The sequence below is a fragment of the Chiloscyllium plagiosum genome, unplaced genomic scaffold, assembly GCF_037043375.1.
Source record: "Chiloscyllium plagiosum isolate Xiang-an unplaced genomic scaffold, Cpla_swu_hap1 HiC_scaffold_49, whole genome shotgun sequence".
NCBI classification, from domain to species: Eukaryota; Metazoa; Chordata; class Chondrichthyes; order Orectolobiformes; family Hemiscylliidae; genus Chiloscyllium; species Chiloscyllium plagiosum.
Window position 1 is genome coordinate 3,998,611 of NW_028270187.1, and position 16,020 is coordinate 4,014,630.

The 16,020-nt window shown below is 44.1% G+C and overlaps 2 protein-coding genes across 3 annotated transcripts in view; one reads left to right on the plus strand and one right to left on the minus strand.

Moving 5' to 3' along the window:
* Positions 1–2,557: 2,557 nt before the first annotated feature.
* The window catches only part of LOC148135401 (Fc receptor-like B), a 60,157-nt gene continuing 46,694 nt past the window's right edge, over positions 2,558–16,020 (plus strand). Inside the window, exons 1-3 of one of the 2 annotated variants that reach the window (XM_087984642.1) lie at positions 2,558–3,333; positions 5,806–5,863; positions 10,847–10,896. In XM_087984642.1, coding sequence (XP_087840768.1) covers position 5,863; positions 10,847–10,896 — 51 coding nt within the window. In that variant the 5' untranslated portion in view covers positions 2,558–3,333; positions 5,806–5,862. Of the gene's footprint in view, positions 3,334–5,805; positions 5,864–10,045; positions 10,114–10,846; positions 10,897–16,020 lie in introns of those variants that run through there. The other variant, XM_087984644.1, reaches the window with a different exon arrangement.
* The window catches only part of LOC148135402 (Fc receptor-like protein 2), a 106,294-nt gene continuing 105,145 nt past the window's right edge, over positions 14,872–16,020 (minus strand). The window contains exon 13 of the mRNA XM_087984627.1: positions 14,872–14,969. The gene's annotated coding sequence lies outside the window, so the exon portion shown is untranslated. The remainder of the gene's footprint in view (positions 14,970–16,020) is intronic.

Consider the following 16,020-nt stretch of genomic DNA (forward strand, 5'->3'; position numbering starts at 1 on the left):
TACTTGATCTAAAGAGCTTCCAATCAATAGTTGGGAGGTTGAAATTGCCCATGACTCCTCCCCTGTGGCTTCTGCACCTTTCCAAAATCTGTTTCCCAATCTGTTTCTCCACATCTCTGCTGCTATTGGGGAGCCTATAATAAACACCTAACAAGGTGACTGCACCTTTCCTATTTCTGACTTCAGTCCATACAACCTCCAAAGGCAGATCCCCCTCGAACTGCCTTTCTGCAGCCGTTATACTATTTCTAATTAGCAACGCCACCCACCCTCCTTTTTTACCACCCTCCCTAATCTTACTGAAACATCTGTAACCAGGAACCTCCAACAACCATTCCTGTCCCTCTTCTATCCACGTTTCTGTGATGGCCACAACATCGTAGTGCCAAGTACCGATCCACGCCTTAAGGTCACCCACCTTATTTCTGATACTCCTTGCGTTGAAGTATACACACTTTAACCCATCTCTGTGTCCGCAAGTATTCCCTGTCAGTGCTACTTTCTCCACAGCCTCCCTACATTCTTGGACATCTTGAAAAACAGCTAACCTACTTGCTGGACTACAAGTCCGGATCCCATCCTCCTGCCAAATTAGTTTAAACCCCCCCGCCCCCCGAAGAGTGCGAGCAAACCTACCTCCCAGGATATTGGTGCCCTTCTGGTTCAGGTGCAACCCGTCCTGCTTGTTCAGAATGCAGTCCAATTGTCCAAATACCTGAAGCCCTCCCTCCTCCACCATCCTTGCAGCCACGTGTTCAACTGCACTCTCTCCCTATTCCTTGCCTCACTGTCACGTGGCACCGGCAACAACCCAGAGATGACGATTCTGTCTGTCCTAGTTTTTAGCTTCCAGCCTAACTCCCTGAGCTCCTGAATTACCTCCCCACCCCTCTTCCTACCTATGTCGTTGGTGCCAATGTGCACCATGACTTCTGGCTGCACACCCTCCCCCTTAAGGATTCTGAAGGCACGGTCCGAGACGTCTCGGACCCTGGCACCCGGGAGGCAACAAACCATCCGAGAGTCTCGCCCATGTCCACAAAACCGCCTGTCTGTCCCTCTAACTATACAGTCTCCTATAACTAGCGCTGTCCTCCTCTCCCCTTTTCCCTTCTGAGCCTCAGAGCCGGACCTCATGCCAGAGACCCGGTCACTGCAGCTCACCCCTGCTAAGCCGTCCCCCCCAACAGTATCCAAAGCGGTATACTTATTGTTGAGGGGAGCAACCACAGGGGATCCCTGCACTGCCTGCTTCCTCGCCTTCCCACCTCTAACTGTTACCCAGCTACCTCTGTTCTCTGGCATAACTATGTCCCTGTAGCTTCTATCTATCAGCCTCTCGAATAATCCTAAAATCATCCAACTCCAGCTCCAGTTCCCTAATGCTATCTGTGAGGAGTTGGAGCTGGCTGCACTTCCTGCAGATGAAGTCGGCAGGAGCATCGGTGGTCACCCCTACCTCAAACATCCTGCAGGAGGAACATTCCACTGCCTGCGCTGCCATAACTCTACACTTAGTCTCCAAAACAAGAACACTAAGTAGCTTACCTGTTCAGCCGACTAAGTCCTTTTTTTTAGGTTAGAGGAGGAGGGAGGGTGGGAGACACTATATGTGTAGTGTTTCGGGTTCCTTCTCCACTCAAATAATAATCACTTACCTTCCCAACCAGCTCTGCGCTCCGACTTCACTTCCGCCCAGCTCCCGCCACTCTCTGTTTAGGATGAGAGTGGAAAGATATAAAAGCGACCTAAGGGGTGACTTTTTCACACAGAGGGTTGTACGGGTATGGAATGAGCTGCCAGATGAAGTGGTGGAGGCTGGTACAATTGCAACATTTAAGAGGCATTTGGGTTGGTACATGAATAGGAAGGGTTTGGAAGAATATGGGCCAGGTGCTGGCAGGTGGGACTAGATTAGGTTGGACTGAAGGGTCTGATTCATTGCTGTACATCTCTATGACTCTATGAGTATTGCTGACACCATCAGTCTATAAAGACCAATCTCCGAGCTCGCTTTCCCTTATTCTGTGTCTGAAAGTGTGCGGCGCTATGACTGAGGAAAAGAAAGTGTAGCAACCCTCCAAGAAGGGCGCTAAGAAAGTGGTGATGAGGGTGCAAGAGAAGGGTGGTAAGAAGAGGAGGCGGTCCAGGAAAGAAAGTTACTCCATCTACACCTACAAAGTGATGAAGTAGGTTCACTCCGACACCAGTATCTCCTCCAAAGCCATGAGCATCATGAACTCGTTCGTCAACAATATTTTCGAGCGGATCACGGGGAAGGGTTCCCACCTGGCCCATTACAACAAGCGCAGCACCATCAGCTCCCGGGAGATCCAGACCGCCGTGCGGCTGCTGCTGCCCGGGGAGCTGGCCAAGCACGCAGTGTTAGAGGGCACAAAGGCGGTGACCAAGTACACCAGCTCCAAGTGAAGGACCGCATTGCACTGAAACAAACACACTTCCACAACCCAAAGGCTCTTATAAGAGCCACCCACAACATTCCTGAAACAGCGGAAGCATTATTTTTCTGGGTATGTACAATTAATGTCTCTACAATATTTGTGTTTTATAAATGTTCTGTAAATGAATGAGTGATCGCTGACCCTATGTGTGCCTTATTCTCTGTTGTGTTCTTATCTATTATGTCAAGACGTAAGAACACTCACTTTAAAATCCACAATTCCACATTGCCCTTGAACTGATGAAGACTGAGCCTCAACCCAGGGCGAGTACAGCTCTTACCTGAGCCAGTCCAGAGAGCAAGAAGGCACCCTTCAATAAAACAAAACAAAGAATGTGGATGCTGGAAATCTGAACCAAGCAAACCACAAAATGCTGACCAAATTCAGCAGGTCCAGCAGAACCTGTGGAGAGATAAACTGTGTGAATGTTTCAGATCCAGTGACCCTTCAAACTCTCGTAAGTGCCTTTGAACTGAACATTTTGAGAATGAACCCATTTCTGAACAGTCTCAAACTGACCATCCATCCACAAGGGGTCAGTTTACATCCCCTTGGAGCCAGGGTCCTGGAACGGAAAAGCTTCATCCCCGGTCAAACTTTTTACTGTGTGGGTATCGTGAATTCTGAATGTCCCAAAGTATTTTACACTTCACCATAATTTTATTGAAGGATCGTCACAGCAAGATCCCACAAGTAGGATGGTGACAATGCTGCGAATGGGATGTGTGTGTATCGCAGTGATGGCTGAGGGAAGGTCCTTGTTACAGGACCCTGGGAGAACTCCCCGACTCCACCCACTTTTCCCTGGATAGTGGCATTGGGATCTTTTACACCCACCCAAGAGGGCAGACAGATCGTCATTATAATAATGGTAAGCGATGCAGATTCAGGTGGATATTCTAAACGCGGACCATGTACAATGAAAATTTGCTTTATCCTCAAACACCGAGTCAGATATCAGTGTGTAAACCTTGCGTTGGAAAGCTACATTGAATACCAATGACCTGCCAGGAGCCTATCAACCTTTTGGAACAGACATTCGATCGTTGATCAGTCATTGCTGCCTCATGGTTATCTGATCCGCTGCGACAGTTTGACTGGCTGTATCAATCGTCCAGTCAGTCAGTTACAGCTGAAGACTGGCTAAACATGTGGAACATTCATAATTGACTCCACAGCCCAGTAACACTCTCTACTTACCTTGTACTGACCCTTGGACAGTGTGGCGCTACCTCAGCACTGACCTTCTCGTGGCGTGGCGCTACCTCAGCACTGACCCTCTGACAGTGCGGTACTCCCTCAGGTACTGACCCCCTGACAGTGCCCACTCCCTCAGCTCTGACCCTCTGGCGCGGCACTCCTTCAGAATTGACCAACTGACAGAGCGGCACTCTCTCAGCCCTGACCCTCCAATGGCGCATCACTTCCTAGAATCTTTTTTAAAAATCTTTATGTCCTGATGAACAGCAGTGTCTGTTTTCTTTCTGAGGGTAGTTAAGTGTCATCGATGTGACAGTGGAACTAGAGTCACAGGAAACAATGTTGTGAGTAATCTGGATCTCTGATAGTCTGAGCAAGTGAAGGAGCTGCATTATACCTAGTGCTGTCTGCAGTCCTGGGAACTGAGGGCCATGCAGGAGAAAATGACTGAGGAGGGTAACATCATGAAGAAGACTTGATCGGATGAAGGTGGCTGCTGGCTGACTATGTTGGGGAGAAGAATGAACCAAATGAGGTTCCTGTGATTCTTGTTCACTGTCACTGACAGTTTCCAATGAATTCCAACACATGAAGACAGTTAGTCCATTGCTCAGTCAGAATTTCAGACACAGCTTGCATAATGTAGCATTCCTATTGTGTATAACAATCAAACCTTTGTGCATGCACTACCCAGGCCCTAGTGCCCTGGAGACAAAAAGGAGATTTTAGTCACACAATGTGGCTATCACAAAGGAACAAAATGGCTGGGAGTAATTTGGTAGTTCCTAAGCCCATGGGATGGGAAGAAGTGTAGGCCATTCGGCCTTTCAGGCCTGGTCCGATTCAGTAGGATCATGGCTGATCTGATATTGCTGATGTCCACTTTCCTGCCCTTTCCCTTGATTTCCCAAACTAATCAAGAATCTGTCTCAGCCTTCAATATACACAAGGACGCTGGCCCCCACAGCTGTCTGTTTCAAGGAGTTACAAAGACTCTCAAACCCTGAGGGAAGAAATTCCTCCTCATCTCAGACTTAAATCTGCATTATTTTATCCTGAGACTGTCCTCTGCGCTTTACGAGAACAACACCCTAACCAATTAATGTTGTGTAAAACTGAAGCAATATCTGCTATTTGAAGTCAATCAGCATCAGTGGCTGCATTCTCAATTGCAACACCTTTTCCAATCATAATTCATTTGGTAAGCAATCAACACTCTCCTCTCCTGCAGGATAAATATTATTCTTCTTCAGAATTGCCCTCAATAGTGCATGAGGATTGTCTTTGAGGATGTGTGAAATTTATTGGGAAACACTGAGACAGTTTTGCTAAAGGAAATCAGAGGTGTTATATTTATAAAGAAAAATCACAGAAACACAGAAGGTAGGGGCAGGAGTAGACCATTTGGCCCCTCGAGGCAGCTTCGCTATTCAATAGAATTGTGGCTGATCATTGAGCTCAATACCCGAATTCTGTAAATACCCCCACCCCCAATCTGCATCCTTTGGTCCCTTCAACCAAAAGAGCGATATCTACCCCCTTCTTGAAAACACAATCATTTGGCCTCAGCTACTTTCTGTGGAAGTGAATCCCACAGGCTCTTCACTGGCTGAAGACATTTCTCCTCAGTTCTGAAAGGTTTATCCCTTATCCTAAAGCTGTAACTCCTGCTTGTGGAATCCCGTTGTCATTGGGAACGTTTTCCTGCTTCCAAAGTCCTGTTCAAATGTTTTTAGAATAGAATCCATACAGTGTAGAAATAGGCCCTTTGGCTAAACAAGTCCACACCGAGCCTCCAAAGAGTAACCGACCCAGACCCATTCCCCTACAATGTATTTCCTTCTGACTACTGCACCTAACCTATGATGTAGTGGAGTCAGTGGGGTGGACAATTTAACAGGTTTACTTGGAAGTACTAGCTTTCTAAGTGCTGCTCCTTCATCAGGTGGTTATGGAGTATAACATCATAAGACACAGAGTTTATAGCAGAAGATTACAGGGTCATGCAGTGATTTGAGTGGGAGCAGCGTCGAAGTAAAAGCGAACTCGGGAGACGACAGCAAAGGTAAGACAGTTTGTTTTAAAATTGCTTACCTGTAGCGGGCAGCGCTACAGGTGTGTTTTTTTTACTCTCTCTCCACAGAAAGACCGGGAGCAGCAGAGGAAGTGACGGCAAGCAGAGGGGCAGCCGGGAAGGAAAAGTGAGTATATAAGTCAGGAAGGCGGCTAAACCCGAGATTCTACACCTGTAGTATCTCTCACCCACCCTCCTCCTCTAACCTTCTTAACTACTCTGCTTTTTCTTTTAAGGTAAGGATTTTTATTTCTTTACCAGGGACTAGTTAAAAATTTACTTCGTTTTGTTTTTTTTTTGTGTGTGTGTATACATCAAGTCCTTATTTATGGTAAAAAAAACTATAGCAGAGAGGTATCAGAAGGTATTCTAACTCATACTTGTACAAAGTAAGTAATTAACTAACTAAGCAGAGATGGCTGGGCAGGTGATGTGCTGTAGCTGTATGATGTGGGAGCTGGCTGATCCCATTGTGAACGGCAGTGACCACATCTGCAGCAAGTGTTGGTTGCTGGAAGAACTCCGGATCAGAGTTGATGATCTGGAATCTGAGCTTCAAACACTGCGGCACATCCGGGAGGGGGAGAGTTACCTGGATGCTTTGTTTCAGGAGGCAGTCACACCTGGGAGATTAAGTAATTCACATTCAGCTAGTGATCAGGCACAAAAGAGTGTGACTGTAAGTGAGGCAGGTAGGGGGAACCGGAGTTCAGGAATGGAGGAGCCTCAGCCCTTGACCCTGTCCAACAGGTACGAGATTCTTGCTCCCTGTTCGGATGAGGAAAAGGGCTCTGGACAGGATGAGCCAACTGACTAAGGCACCATGGTGCAGAAGGCCATTCAAGAGGGGGGAGCTAATAGACAAGTAGTGGTTATAGGGGATTCTATAATTAGGGGGACAGATAGTATCCTTTGCAAGCCGGATCGGGAGTCTCGCATGGTGTGTTGCCTGCCCGGTGCCAGGGTGCGAGACATCTCCGACCGGCTTGAAAGGATATTGGAGCGGGAGGGGGAGGATCCAGTTGTTGTGGTCCACATTGGTACCAACAACATAGGCAAGACTAGGGTGGAGGACCTGTTTGGGCATTACGAAGCACTAGGCAGGAAATTGAAGCACAGGTCCTCAAGGGTCATAATCTCCGGATTACTGCCCGAGCCACGTGCCAATTGGCATAGGAACAAGAAAATTAGGCAAGTAAACACGTGGCTAAGGGATTGGTGTGGGAAAGAGGGATTCCACTTCATGGGGCATTGGCATCAGTTTTGGAACAGGGGGGATCTGTACCGTTGGGACGGTCTCCACCTGAGCCGATCAGGTACCAATGTTCTAGCGAAGAGGATAAATAGGGTGGTCCGTAGGACTTTAAACTTCTGAGTTGGGGGGGAAGGGAAAGTGAAAGCGACAGGGAGTATGGAGGTAAATGGCAAGATAATCAGCAGGATAGCATGTTTCCAGGCGGATTTAAAATTGAGGCAGACTGAGAATACAGTAAAAAGCAAGGATAACTTAGGACATATGACTTCCAGCATCTCTAATGATAAGGAAGTTAGCATTAAGGCACTTTACCTGAATGCTCGTAGCATTCATAACAAAGCCGATGAACTACTGGCACAGATAATAGTGAATGATTATGATGTAGTAGGCATCACAGAGACTTGGTTACAGGGGGGTCAGGACTGGCATGACAGGTCTAACATATGAGGAACGGCTGAGGATACTGGGATTGTATTCATTGGAGTTTAGAAGATTAAGGGGAGACTTAATAGAGACATACAAAATAATACATGGCTTGGAAAAGGTGGATGCGAGGAAATTGTTTCCGTTAGACGAGGAGACTAGGACCCGTGGACGCAGCCTTAGAATTAGAGGGGGTCATTTCAGAACAGAAATGCGGAGACATTTCTTCAGCCAGAGAGTGGTGGGCCTGTGGAATTCATTGCCACGGAGTGCAGTGGAAGCCGGGACGCTAAATGTCTTCAAGGCCGAGATTGATAGATTCTTGTTGTCTAGAAGAATTAAGGGCTACGGGGAGAACACTGGTAAGTGGAGCTGAAATGCGCATCAGCCATGATTGAATGGCGGAGTGGACTCGATGGGCCGAATGGCCTTACTTCCACTCCTATGTCTTATGGTCTTATGGTCTTATATATTGAGCAAACTGAATTATTAAGTCTGTCATCTTTTAGATGTACATTTTTCAGTTCAATGCAGGCACTCAATACATGTACTTTGTAAATTCCACTTTGGAAATCGAACCTGTCTGGCTCAGGACTGGGATACAGACAGACTCTGACATTAAAACTTCCATTGTCTGAGCTGAAATGTCGCTTCTTGTTATGAAACCTTAAGTTATCTTGAGAAGGTGACTGAAAAGAAGTTCTAGGATTTGCGGATTAATGAACTGAAACTTGCAACCTATTCTAAAAGATGAAAGACTTAATCCAGATTTATTTAAGTTATCATTGTATGACACTGTAATTGTTGGGTATAAATTCTGTGTCTTATGATTCTGTTTCACCACTACCTGATGAAGGAGCTACTCTCCAAAAGCTAGTATTTCCAAATAAACTTGTTTTACCATAACCTGACATTGTGTGATTTTTAACTTTGTGCACCTAACCTACACATCCCTGAACACCATGGGCAATTTAGCATAGCCAATTCATCTAACCTGCACATCTTTGGATTGTGGGAGGAAACCCACGCAGCCGCAATGAGAATATATAAACTCTAAACAGATATTGCCCGAGGCTGGAATCGAACTCGATCACTGGCACTGTGAGGCAGCAGTGCTATACAATGTACTACAACTTCTCATTCATCTAAACTCCAGCAAATATAATCTGAACTGAATCGATCTCCTTCGTACATCAGTCCTGCCATTTCAGGAATCAATCTGGTAAACCTTCACTGCACACCCTCTAGAGTAAGAACATCCTTCCTCAGATAAGGAGATCAACGCTGTACTTAATCTTACAACCGTGGCCTCAGCAATGCACTGTGCAACTCAGTGAGACATCCCTCTAATCTTCTCACTATGGAGGTCAATATGCAGTTTCTTTACTGTCTCCTGCATCTGGACTTGGGCCGAATTTATCCAGTTAATGGTAGGATTCTGGGGTGTGTTCCTGAACAAAGAGACCAAGGGGTATAGGTGCATAGTTCCTTGAAAGTGGAGTTGTACATTGACAAGGTGGTAAAGAAGGTGATTGGCAGACTTGCTTTCTTCGGTCAGAATACTGAGTGTCACATTGCAGCTGTACAGGATATTGGTGAGGCCATGTTTAGAATACTGCTTTCAATTCTGGTCTCCCTGCTCTGGGAAGGATGTTGTTAAACTTGAAAGGGTTCAGAAAAAAAACTGGCAGGGTTGAACGTTTCAAGCTGTAGGGAGGAGCTGAATAGACTGGAGCTTTTTGTTTTGCCTGGAGTGTCAGAGGCTGAGGGGCAACAAAAAACAGCAACAGGCCCTTCAGCCCTCCAAGCCTGTGCCAACACATTTTGCCATTCCATACTAAAACTGTCTTCACTTACAAGATTCATATCCCTCTATTTCTTCCCTTTTCATGTATACCAGGGTATTCAGAGAGATTTGTAAAATCATGAGGGACATGGATAGCGTTTGCAGTCAAAGTCTTTTTCCTAGGAAAGGGGAGACCAAAATTAGAGGGCAAGAGTTGAAAGTGAGAGGGGAAAAAAATAAAAGTGACCTAAGGGGCATTTTTTTCATTCAGAGTGTGGTGACTGTATGGAATGAGCTGCCAGAGGAATTGGTGGAGATGATTATAATAATGACATTTACAAGGCTTCTGGATGGGTACATGAATAAAAATTATTTAGAGGGACTTGGGCTAAATGCGAGCAAATGAGACAAGATCAGTTTAGGATATTTGGTCAGCGTGGATGAGTTGGGTCAAAGGGGCTGTTTCTGTGCTGTATAACTCTATGACTCTGTCTGCATATTTACTCTCAATGGCGGGTATACAAGGGACACCCAAATCTGGTTTAACGTTGCCTTTCTTAGATTTCGATTTTGTTGTCACAAGTACCCAATAACAGGAGTACAGTGAAAAGTGTGTAATGTTGCCACACAAGGCACCACCTCAGGTATGAATCATAAGAACAAGATAAAAAGAAAGAACAAAGTTAAGAGTTGAATATTACAGTAGTTCTTTGTATGAAGTAGAAAAACGCAGAAATAAAGCAGAAAATCAAATATTATGGTCTTTTGAAAGTCTTTAGCAACAGCACTTGCTACAAGGGCCCGATCTCCTCCTCTGTGCCACATTTTGTCCACACAGTCTATTCCAGGAGAGCCCACACTGGGTCACCCACACTGCCGCTGAAGGAACTGCTGCTCCTATTGATCTACCCAGGTATGGATTCAGGCTTAATGCATTGCTGCAGCTATCTGACACTGACCACAGATGCTGTCTTCTCCATTGACTGCAGAGGCTCCCAGTTGTTGAGAGCCAATGCCAATGCTGCCACCTCGAGTCCTGCACTGAGCCCACCAATGTCGAAGACAACCACAATGGTGCCATCACTTAAAGCTTGGAGCTTGTACTGGTGCATTTTAATCTATTTTCTCTCTCTTTCTCTGCTGAAGGCAACACGGCAATCACATAATTGTGTGTATCCCATAAATGTTGAGATGTTGCCTCCAATGAGACATTCCCTCTGTCAGGGGTAACACGTCTAGAATATAGTACTGTGCCCTCACTCTCTTTTATTTGAAAAATAAAAGGTTCCAGACACAGTTCTGTTTGTTGCACATGCTGGGGAGTGAGATGCAATTCCAAGACACACTGATACCCACCCATCTGCAATACCAATACGGATTTTCTTCCTTGCACATTTTCTCTTCTTCTTTCCATTGAACCAAATGATTGCAACATTGCTTTCACGCATCTTGAGAAACAAAAGGCACTCCACTGACTACAGTGCAAGTCCTTTAAAAGATTTAAAAAAGAGGGAAGTGTTGAAATAAGGAAGTGGTGTGCAGATTCTTGCAAAGTTTGTCAGTGCAATTCGCACACTGTTGGAGAGGCTGTTAATTTCAGGACTGTTTCCTTTCTGGGAATAATTGACATCTATCTCTTCCTGTAGTGCGGTGTTATGTGCGAACATTACCTGGATTCTCCCATTCCATCAAAACAGTAAGTAACTCACCAAATGATTTATTAAGTGTCTGAATTCTGGCACAAGTTCACTAAAGCACATTGTCAGATGGTGTAGCATTTCAGTGCTTTACTTGACCAGTCTTTCATTAGAGTTGCTGTATTCCATTGTTGTCGAATTAGTGCATTTTTCTCACACACAGTTTAAGATTCAATGTTTTGGATTTGAACTTTTACTTTTAAATCTCACTGAGTGTAACTCTATTCTTAGCACTATGTTCAGCAACAAATCCTTCCCAATGGGATAAAACATTGATCATGCACATTAAACCAGGGCTCAGCAGTGACAGTGTTAATGAAATGGTGCAATTTTGATGTGTGTGGACTCCTTTGTGGCACTCCCTTAAACAATGGTGTCTTTACTATACCATACTATGGGTGGCAAAGTGGCTAGACCTGCTGCCTCACAGCATCAGGCAACTCTCTGTGTGGAGTTGCACATTCTCCACGTGTTTCCTCTGGGTGCTCTGGTTTCCTCCCACAGTCCAAAGATGTGCAGTTCAGTTGAATTGGCCATGCTAAATTGCCCATAGTGTTAGGTGCATTAGTCAGAGGGAAATGGGACTGGGTGGGTTACTCTTTGGAGGGTCGGTGTGGACTTGTTGGACCGAAGAGCCTGTTTCCACACTGTACGGAATCCAATCTTATAAAAACATGCTCAAATTTTTACCAGAAAATATCATATCTGTCTGTCTACATATCTGATTTATCCAACCCAAACTATCCGTCTATCCTATCCAATCTTTCCTCACATACATAATTTCTTCATTGAGACTGCAACTTACTTGGAGTGTACATGAAATAAGAGCTTTGTTAATGCTGACTTTCCAGGCTCGGAGTTAAATTACTTCGTGTTGAAGCTGTAATTTACAGAAACACATTTTTGTCAGATATTCTTACTGAAAATGCTTGCCTCAATGAAGCTTAACTCAGTCATTTTGAATCTTCAGTTCCTCCTTGAGACAAAGGACAGCTGGGGTTTAATCTCACACAGTACATTTTCATAAGCACAGCATTCATTCAGAGAACAAGTCTTTGAGCAGACAAGTCTATAAATTTGCATTTTCAAGCAGAATTTCACAATTAGGGATGGAAAGTACTTGAGTATAATTCTGAGAGAAAAGAAACAGGAAGTGCTACTTTCGCAAGAGAGTAATGTTAGAACAGGAGTGGCCCATTCAGCCCCTTGAATCTGCAATCCCATTGAATATGATCACGGCTGATTGAGGCCTTCAATTCAATTTACACACCCCATTCCCATTAACTCAGTTAATGATTAGTATTCAGACATCTCTCAGGCTCTACCCCTTCAACATGCACAGTAATAACTGACCCTAGACCTTTGTAGGTACAGAATTCTGAAGGATTACAAACTACCAAGCAAAACAAAATAAACTGTCATCTCCGGCCAAAGTCCCACTTGTTTTAAAATCCTGCCTAATTCTAGTTACCCCCAAACAGCAAACAATATCTACCATGTATCTACCATGTCCCTCCCTTTAAGAGTAGTGTTACTGTATTTTCAATTATGTCATCGCTCATCCATCAAATTCCTCAATAGTACAACCCCAGTTTGCTCTCACTCTCTTCATAGAATATTGTCCTCATGTCAGGGACAAGTCTAGTGCATCTTCATGGCCCTCTCTCCACATGGAAATGACATCATTCTGGAGACTCCTGCAGGTGCAGCCGGTGTGTTTGAAACAAGGCATCACTGCTCCTGTACTTAAATCCTCTTGTAATAAAGGTTAACATTTCATTAGCCTTCTGACAAGCATATTCTGGCATTAAGCGACGCATCAAAGATTTCTGCAGTAACGGTGCCTCTGTAATCCTGGGTGACTTTGTTTTGTCCAGTCCAAATGCAAATTAAAGTGGTGGACTATTTCCAAAAGCATGTGTGGGTTTGTCATTTATTCATGTCTAAGTTGTGGGTATTGCTGGCTGGACAGTATTTGCTGCCAATCCCTAGTTGTCCTTGAGAAGGTGGTGGTGAGTCACCTTCTTGAAATTTTTGTGTGTGATTGAGAAAGGGATGGCTTTTTAGACCAAATCCTTGAAGAACCAATCAGCCAACAAGCTGTTCTACATGGGATATTTTGCAATGAGAAATGGTGAATTAACAAGCTTGTTATGTACAGTTCCCTTGGGAAAGAGTGACCATAATATGACAGCATTCTTCATCAAGTTGAAGGGCCAAGTTGTTGAACTAGAAGCTGACATCCTGAATCTAAATAAAGGGAACTATGAGTGTAAGAGACACAAATTGGCAAGGATGGATTGTGGAGCTATATTAAAGTGTTTGATGGTGGGTAGAATTCTACGTGGATATATCATCTTTCTGAGATGAGGAGACCCAAAGTTCGCACAGTCCTCCATATACAGTCTCAGCAAAGTCTAGTGTGTTTGAAACAAGACTTCACTGCTTCTGTTCTCAAATCCATAAAAAGAGTTCATGTTTAAAGATAGCATCCTGTGAATTACTCATTCCTGTCTGATGCAAATAGAAAAAAAGAGGAAAGGTGGCTCTGCTATGACTTATAAAATTGATTATAGAGAGTACAGAACCAAAGAGCAGAGATGAAAAATTGCTTGAGAAAAGAAACGGCAAGCCTGAGGATTCAGAGCATTTAAGAAATCAGCAAAAAAAAAGGAAAATAAATGCTCAAGAGTAGAAATAGTGTGGGAGAGTAAAATTTTAGTGAACATACAAATTGGCAGTAATAAAAAATTCTATAAATATGTGAGAAAAACAAGTTTATAAAGATAAATGTAGATCTAGAGCAGTAAGAATCCAAGTGAAATTATATTGGGGAACAAAGAAGTGGCAGAAGATTGCGACACTTACTTTACTTCTGTCTTCACAAAAGAGGACTCAAGTAAGTGGCTGAAATGTTAGAGAACTAGGAGTTGAGTGAGAGGGCAAAAGTGAACAAAACAGGATTATAACGGAAATGTGCTGGGGTAAATAATAATATTAAAGGTAGAAAATCACTAATACCTGATCATCTACACCCCAGAGTAGTGAATGAAGATACCCTGGAAACATTACTTGCATTAAGAACAAAGGACAATACAGCAAAGGAACAGGCCTTTCAACCCTCCAAAACTCTGCCAACACATTTTGCCCTTGTGTATTAATCTGTCCCCCTGCTCCTTCCTATGCATGCATTTGTCCAGGTGTTTCTTGAATGCAGCTATTTTGCCAGCTTCCACCACCACCTCTGGCAATGGATTCCAGGCACTCATCCTCTGGGTGAGCCTGCCTCGTAAAACTCTTTCAGACTTCCCTATCCACCCTTCCCCAGCACCTGTCTCCTAGCAATTGACTCCTCCACCCAGGGAAAAAGCCTCATACCTTCCACTCTATCCATGTCATTCACAATCTTATAAACGTCGATCAGGTCAACCCTCATCTATCTGCCTTCCAATGAAAATAAACCCAATCTATCCAACCTTTCTTCATAGCTAAAATCCCCCATAGCAGGCAACATCCTGGTAAAACTTTACTGCATCTTGTCCAAACCATTGACATCCTTCTGGTAGTGTGGTGACCAGAACTGTATACAATATTCCAAAGGTGGTCTAACTAAAGTTGTATGGAGGTGCAACATAACCTGCCTATCCTTATCCTCAATGTCCCTTCAAATAAAGGCAAGCATGCCGTAGGTCTTTTTTCGCTACCTTATTGTTGCACCTGCCACACAGTATGTTTAAATTCTTATAATCAGCAAAAGAACTGTGAGGTGAACCTTAATGATACACAATAATACTCATTTATTTGGCATCATTAATATTGGAACAATAAAGTATACTAGAAACTAATGATACAGATTAGAAACCATCTTAAACTTTACTTAACTTTGTGTGATCATATGCCACCACACTAGAACTTGGCCAGGCTCCACATAGTGATGTCTTCCTCTTCTTCCAATGGTCTTGAATGTGTCTTCTTTTTCAGTGGTGATTCTCGAGTTGCCGTGCTGAGTGGGGTTCTGTGGCAATTCTCACCCTTCTGAATCGTCGTGCCCTTTTGGGAGGGTCTTGAGGATCTGCCAGTGGATTGATTAGATTTGATTACCTTTTTGATCAGACCCAACAAGGTGTTGGCACATTCATGATAGTGTGGCCATTAGTTGTCCATTTTGGTAGGTGCTGGATGCACACAGTTCCCTCCAAATAAGGGTGCTGTGTGCCTCCATGTCTTTCGAATGATTCGATGCTCCTAATTATCCTGGGGCAACATTCCATTGTCCCATTCAGTGTCCCAACTCCAGGTGTGTATTACAGGGTCTGCAGCTGTCAGGTTTGTTTGCAAACTGTCTGTGGCAGCTGCGGACTGTCTGTATTCTGCAGTATATGGATTGAGACAGTCACTTTAGTTAAGGCTGGGTTCCATTTCCCAGCATACTTCAATTTATGGCCACTATATTGAAGTTCATCATAAATTAATTATTTTGGGCAGCCTGTCTATTCACATTATCTACTTGCACGGCCACCTTCAGTGATCTGTGGACCTGCACACCCAGATCTCTTTACATTTCAATACTCCTGAGGGTTCAGCCATTCATTGTATATTTTCCACCTCTACATAACATTCCAAAATGCATCAACCCACATTTGTCTGGATTAACCTCCATTTTTCAGTCTTCTTCCCATGCTTTCAACTGATCTATATCCTGCTGTATCCTCTGACAATCTTCCTCAATATCCGTAACTCCTACAAACTCTGTACTGTCTGCAAATTTATTAATTAGACCTGCCACGTTTTCCTCCAACTCATTAATGTAAATCACGAACAGCAGAGGTCCCAGCACTGATCCCTATGGAACACCACTAGTCACAAGCGTCCGGTCGAAAAGCATCCTTCCACCACAACCCTCTGTTTTCTATGTCTAAGCCAGTTCTGCATGCACCTTGCCAGCTCACATTTGATACCATGTAACATTACCTTTTTAACCAGTCTGTCAAGACAGATCTTGTCAAAGACTTTACTGAAGTCCATGTACACAATATCAACTTCTCCCTCATCAATTATCTTTGTCTCCTGAAAAACTCGATCAAGTTAGTGAGGCATGACTATGGTATTGATTGCAAATAAGT